Here is a 6924-nt window from a genome sequence, read left to right as displayed (position 1 = left end):
TCGTAGTGGTCTATATGAGAAGGCTAATATCTGTGATGGACAGATCGTATCTTTTCTGCATTTGGTTTGGAATGAGCTCATTAGTTTTGCAGCATGTGCCATTCAACCCTATCTGAAATATGCTCGTAGTGGTCTATATGAGAAGTACTAATAAAATTAAGTGAATCTAACTTATTTTGAATAAGTTTATTGACCTTACTAAGTTTAATAAAGTAAGGTCAACTTTTTAGCACGGAAAGTTAATAAACTCAAAATATTCAATTATTCTACTTAAAATAATCAGTATTTTGAAAATATTCGAGTTGTCATGCGCGGTGCTTCCAGTAGGTGGAGCCGATTTGAAACGGAAACGGAATAACATTATTTCTGGTGAAGAGCACATGGAAAGGTGAGTCAGTGCTTGATTGACTTATTTTTAATGTCTGAATTGCTTTGTATACATAATTAATCGTGTAATAATCATATTAAATTAACTAGTGTTACACATGAACATTGGATGTGTTTTTTATTTTAATCAAATTATTGGATTGTGTTGGATTGTGTTAATCGAAATGAGGAGTCTAGCATTGCAAGTCTCTAATTGTTAGGTCCATGCTTTCAATCAAGGAATTTTTTTTTTTTTTTTTTTTTTTTTGTTTTGTGTTTTTTTTTTTTTTTAAGAACTTATAATAGAGTAACTTTAATAAGAATAAAGTTATAACGCATACACTCAAGCCTATGTAGTATTTTATTGAATTAGCATATTATGTAATGTGTATCTTTGTTCCTATTTATTTATTAACAATGATAAAATAATGGTTACGTTTTTTTTTTTTTTTTAATCTTCATCCATTTTGGTCTAAAATGTCTGCTATTCTATTATAATTGCTTATATAGTATAGATGATATTTCTATTTTATATGCTGTTACTTTGTTAGTATTTTTTATTTTCTTTTTTAAATGGGGAAATTTGTTTGGCTATAATGCATAATAATAAAACCAACATGAAGTAGAATTGTGATTTCATATTTTGCCATATCGCCCTACCGTATTTCATATGTTTGAACACTACATATTGATTCGTAAATGTAAATGCAAAACTTTACATTTAGAAGTGTGTATGTTAATATTATTTTTCTTCATTTGCAGTGCTTGTTTTGTGAGATGACTTGAGACATGCAATGGAAATGTAAGTACTGTTTTTTTTCCTGTGAAAAGAGAGCTCTCCTATTGAAGCATTATCGCATTAAACATGGAAGCTACGCCAGAACTACACCATTTCCATGCCTTCATGCAGACTGTTTGTGTTCTTTCAAGTCATTTAATGCATTGAAGGTGCACTTAACAAGAAGTCATTCCCAACACGATGGAGAACAAACAAGTGTATCAAAAGAATCTCAATTAATATTTCACTGTCCACTCTGCGAATTTAAGGAACCTTGTACAGAATCTGAGTTTTTCACCCACTTGCGTCAGCATTTAAAAAGGAATGAAAAGGTTCAGTGCCCATTCAATGACTGCAATTTTGAGAGCAGGATTTATTCTACATTTAATGCTCACAAATGTAAGGAACACCAATTAAGCAGTCAGAGGAAGTTAAAAGCCAGCATTGCAGTTGAAATTCAAAATTTAGCTGCAGAATTACCACAAGATGTTGCTCAAAATACGTCTTACCATGAGTCAATGGATTCTACTGAATTTGGCGAAAATGAAAAAGACGACCAGACTCAAAATCTGGATCATTTGCAGAATCAACTAGAACGTAATTTAGGCTTGCTCTTTTTTAAGATGCAAACCATTCTGCATATCTCCGATTCAGCAGTACAGGAAGTAATTCAACAAATCAACCAGATCTTTCTTCTGTCAAAGCCCCTTTTGTGTAATGCCATACAGCAGATTCTAGATCAACATGGAGTCAGTGATAATTCTTCTGTTTTGAGAGACATTGTGAAAGCTGTCACAGAAAATAATTTGATCTTGAAAATGACTGATTCTGGTGAGCCTCTCTCTACAGTCGGGTAAAAGAGCATCATATTTTCAGAAAGAGTTTCCAATTGTTGTACCAACAGAATATAAACTTGGGAAAGACTCCCAATCATTTGCTTATGTGCCAATTCTAAATATGCTACAGGTGCTTTTAAACAGAACTGATGTTTTTGAGAAAGTTCTTGCTCCTTTTGAAAATGCAAATGGGATCAACTCTTACAAAGACAGCACTAACTATCGTGAGAATGATTTTTTGGTGGCAGGGACATTTAGGATTTTGCTTACCATGTACACTGATGAATTTGAGATTGCTAATCCTCTTGGCACTTCAAAAAAGAAACACAAGATGTTCGGCGTCTATTGGGTTCTTGCTAATCTTCCATCTAAACACCGGTCATCTCTTCAGTCAATTCAGCTGGCACTTTTATGCAAGGCTAGTGAAGTAAAACAATATGGATATGAGAAAGTCCTTCACCCTCTTGTACAAGACCTCAAAACTCTGGAGACACATGGTGTCTTTTTGGAGCAATTAGGGGAATGTGTTAAGGGAACTGTTCTCAATGTATCTGCTGACAATCTTGGTGCTCATTCCTTGGCAGGATTTCAAGAGAGCTTCATCGTGGAACACCCTTGCCGCTTTTGCATGGTGAAAAAGAGTGAAATTCAACAGAAAGACGTACTGTCAGGAAGATTTGAACCCAGGACAAAGGTGAATCATGACAGGCAAGTTGAGGAAGTTTTAAAAGACCAAAATTTGGTAAAAACAGTATGGTGTAAAAGGCAGGTGTGTTTTAAATGAGCTTGATCATTTTCACTCTGTCAGTGGCTTTCCACCTGACATCATGCATGATCTCTTGGAGGGTGTAATACCAGTTGAAATGGCACTGTGCCTCAATGATTTAATCAACAAAAAGTACATCACCCTTGAGTATGTGAACAGAACAATCAAACAATTTCCATACAAATTCATAGACAAGACCGATCAACCTCAGGTCATTCCAACTACATTTGCCTCAAGAGGCACGATTGGGGGCAACGGCCATGAAAATTGGGCACTTTTAAGACTTCTCCCACTAATGATTGGCTTCGATATCCCAGAAAATGATGCAACATGGGAGATTTTAATGCTTTTGAAAGACATTCTAGAACTGGCGACATCCTTCAGATTTACTGATGATACTATTGATTTTCTTGGGGCTAAAATTTCAGAGCACAGAGGTTTGCTTTTAAAAGTATTTCCTCATTTTGTGTTGCGTCCCAAACACCACTACATCGAACATTATCCACAACTAATAAGGACATATGGGCCACTTAGAGATGTCTGGACCATGCGTTTTGAAGGCAAGCATAAGTTCTTCAAACAAATTATTTGTGAGACAAAAAATTTCAAAAATGTCACACAAACTCTGGCACTCAGACATCAGAGAATGATAGCATACCACATGGACTCGTCATCCTTTTTTAAACCTTCTGTCCAGATGGACAAAGTCACATGTACACTGACTTCATCTTTTCCTGAGAGTGTACAGAATGTGCTTCAGCAGAATTTTGTTACCCAAAGCACTGTCCTTGTCACATCTAAAGTGTGCATTGATGGGATCAACTACAGTCCTGATATGGTTCTGTCTGCTGGTGCAACTTCATGTCTGCCTGATTTTAGGCAAATTGTAAAAATTGTCATCATCAACACTGAAATTTTGTTTGTATGCAAACAACAGACAGCGTGGTACATTGAGCATCTACGTTCCTATGAACTGTGCAGCCATGTATCAGAAATTACAGTCACAAAGCTGTTTGAATTGAATGACCCTTTTCCACTATCACCCTACAAAATTCAGGGCAGAACATTTGTTACAGCAAAACATTATATATTTTGCTAAATTGAACATTTAAAGGGACAGTCCACCTAAAAAAGTAAATTCCGTTATTTACTCACCCTCATATTATTTCAAACCTACATGACTTTCTTTTGGTGTATAAAATATATTTTAAATAGTGTTTATTAACAAACAGTTTCAGTTCCCCAATGACTTCCATGGCAACCTGAACGTGTTTGGTTTCCAAATTCCTTAAGTGTACAGCAAAAGAAAGTCATACAGGGTTAAAAACAACATGAGGGTGAGTAAATAAAATAATTTCCAGTTTTATCCCTTTATTATTGTGAACTCGAGTGTAAATTTAATTGATTTTTCTCATTGTTAGGTTCACAGAACGCAATGGAGACAAGAAGTATACTTAGAGTGATAGTGAATGAAAATGACATACGGAAAATCACACTGCATAGTAAACCACAAACTTTGGAGACATTGATGGAGCATCTTGAAGAGAAGTTGGGTCTTCCATACAAGTTTTCTCTTCAGTACGAAGATGCTGATTTTAACAATGCACTAATTAACCTCACAGACATTGCAGATTTACCTGAGAGGCCCACCTTAAAGGTGATCTCTCTTGTTCCATCTCCTACAGCAAGTACAGCTGACACAGACATTGTATCTTTGTCTTCTGAAGAAGGGTCATCTCATGTACGCCAGGCTCAGTGGCCAGAGACATTTGAAGTCCCCAATTTTCCTGTAGATATTGAGTTCCGATTGCGCCAAGGAAACCTTCTGTATATGAGAGACCAGACATATATGCAAGTTCCCAGGGACATGAAGCACGAAATTCTTGAAAAACTTGCTGAGTGTATGTACAGCTTCAAAGCATATCCCTCTGACGACGATTTCAATGATGTTGCATCTTCACTAGTCAAAAAACATCCATGCCTCACTGAACCAGGTTCCTCCACTGGATGGAATGGCTGGAAGAACAGCCTCAAGTTTAAAATGGGAAATTACAGAACGAAGCTACGACGAGCTGGATGCACAGATGTTCTTATAAATGTAGGGAAAAGGGGAGGCCAAGATCCTTTGAGAAGTGTTAAAAGGCCTAAACATTTTGAAATCAATTTTCTTCCCAATTATCCTGCTGGTGAGGATGAGTGCAGCATGGAATCTAAACGCTTACAACTTGTGGAGGAAATGAAAAAATGTCATCCAAGTTCCACCCTGATATCACAGAACATGGATTCCACTTTTTCCTTGAGGAGAAAGGAGATTGTTGAGATTGAGTCTCCAGTAAAAGAGACTCTTCAAAGATGGCCATCACTCTTCACAGAACGACAAGTAAGTAACAAATAAATCACACAACCTATAACAACATTTACTTACCCTCATGCCATTCCAGATTTATATGAATTTCTTCAGATACAAATTCTTAAAGTCGTCCATCTCTGAGTGTGAAGAATGTGAAAGCTCTTAAAAGCATATATACATTGATCGTGACATCATTCCATATGACCTTATATTAACTCTCTTTTTCTAAATATACACATTTGCGTTTATCTGAAGAATATCTGTTACATTTGGTACACCATGAGAGTAATTGTGGCAATTTTCAAATATCCCTTTAACACAGTAACCAAAAGCCTAATAGATAAAGCATTGTTCTTTTTCCTTTTACAGATCAATGCAGAGTTTGTTCGCATAACAAGCAAAAACCTCAAGCAAGATTTTTTCACAGCACTTGATCAACATACAAGCTCGATTTCTGAAAATTTTTGAAACCAAAAAAGGGGCAGTTTGGAAAAAGGCTTTCAGAGTTTCTTGATCAAATTAAGTTGAAGGTAAGCTTGTCATTGCTTCTTTCTTAAACTAAATTCTGTAAAACTTCATTCTATGTAAGTTTTTTTTTCAGGGCAATGTCATCACTTAATTTTAAAATGGGTTTCTTGCTGACTAATTTTAACTTCTTTTTCCAGGGCACTGACATCACTGCTAATCGCACAGCAGTTCTTCGTGGACTTCCTCTCCTTCTTGGAGAAGAAACCTCTGACTTTTTCAAAGCAACATTGGCAAGTACCATTCTTTATATATTTTATTCTAAACTCTAATCCCCCACACATACATCACAAATAGGCATTCAGTCCCAGAAACAGACCAGACACAAAACAATTACAAAATATTTTTAAATGTAATTGTACATTTTCTTGTGTATGTTCTGCCGTCATCGTACTGTTCATTGTGTTTTACAATGTCTAATTTTCACACAACATTTTAAGCATTGTTTATCTCTGTTAGTTGTATGTTGAACAGAAAGTGATGGTCCTGATTCTTTAAGATACATGTACATTTGTGAGATTTAATTTTTCTAATGTAACCAGAATTTTAATAGTGCTGTTCTTTTTTTTTTTTTTTTATTAGGACTGTGATTGTGACATACCCCAGATTTCCATCGGGATTCTGACTGTGATAACAGAAGGCAGCCAGGATTCTTCACAAGCACTGCATTTAGAGAATTCACACACCGCAATTATCCTTGAAGGAGCCATTGTGATGGACAATATTGAAAACCTCCCGGATGCCATGTGGCTACTTTTTGGGCTGATATATGCGCTCAATTTGGAGTACCCTCCACAGCTCAAGAACACCTTTGATTTTATTCAAAGAGTGTTTCTTTCTCTGGGACACAAATCCCTGAAACCAAAACTACAGTCCCTTAAAAACATGCTGCTCATGTAAGTGAAGGCTTTTTCAGATTGTTTTAAAGTGATAGTCCGCCCAAAACTGAACGTTCTGTCATTATTTACACTCCCTCATCTCTTTCCAAAACTGTAAGTGAAAGGGTCTAGTCTTAAAACAAGTCACAAAGACATCTTGATAATCTTTTTGGATCTTTTTTAGTTTTGGTTACCTGGACTTTTAATAGAGGGACATAAACCGCTCAGGGTTAATTTTAAAATATTTGTGTTTCAAAGACTATCCAAACTTACAGGTTTGGTATGAGATGTGGGAGAGTAAATTATGACAAAATTGTCAGTTTTGGGCTATCCCTTTACTGTATCTTTAAGCTTGTTGCACAGATTTTCTAAAATACACAAAAAGGTTTTGAATCGTATAATGGTTTTATTGTTGAATATTTTTG

General features: G+C 35.8%; 1 protein-coding gene across 1 annotated transcript; it reads left to right on the top strand.

The window, feature by feature from the left end:
- Positions 1–273: 273 nt before the first annotated feature.
- On the top strand, positions 274–5564 carry LOC122146337 (sterile alpha motif domain-containing protein 3-like). Its single transcript, XM_042764560.1, has 5 exons — positions 274–388; positions 1129–1168; positions 2565–2688; positions 4168–5126; positions 5466–5564. Exons 3-5 carry the CDS (start codon positions 2682–2684, stop codon positions 5562–5564), a joined length of 1065 nt encoding a protein of 354 aa, XP_042620494.1. The 5' UTR covers positions 274–388; positions 1129–1168; positions 2565–2681.
- The last annotated feature ends 1360 nt before the right edge of the window (positions 5565–6924 follow it).

Source organism: Cyprinus carpio, chromosome A10 (genome assembly GCF_018340385.1).
Source record: "Cyprinus carpio isolate SPL01 chromosome A10, ASM1834038v1, whole genome shotgun sequence".
In the NCBI taxonomy this organism is placed as follows: domain Eukaryota; kingdom Metazoa; phylum Chordata; class Actinopteri; order Cypriniformes; family Cyprinidae; genus Cyprinus; species Cyprinus carpio.
Note: the sequence above shows the minus strand (reverse complement) of the source record. Positions and strands in the feature narration are given on the sequence as shown.

Bases quoted from the DNA above. Each gene is read 5' to 3' on its own strand.
- LOC122146337 (XM_042764560.1), top strand. The intron at 5,127-5,465 runs GTAAGTAACAAA...TTCCTTTTACAG, and splicing joins CACTCTTCACAGAACGACAA to ATCAATGCAGAGTTTGTTCG.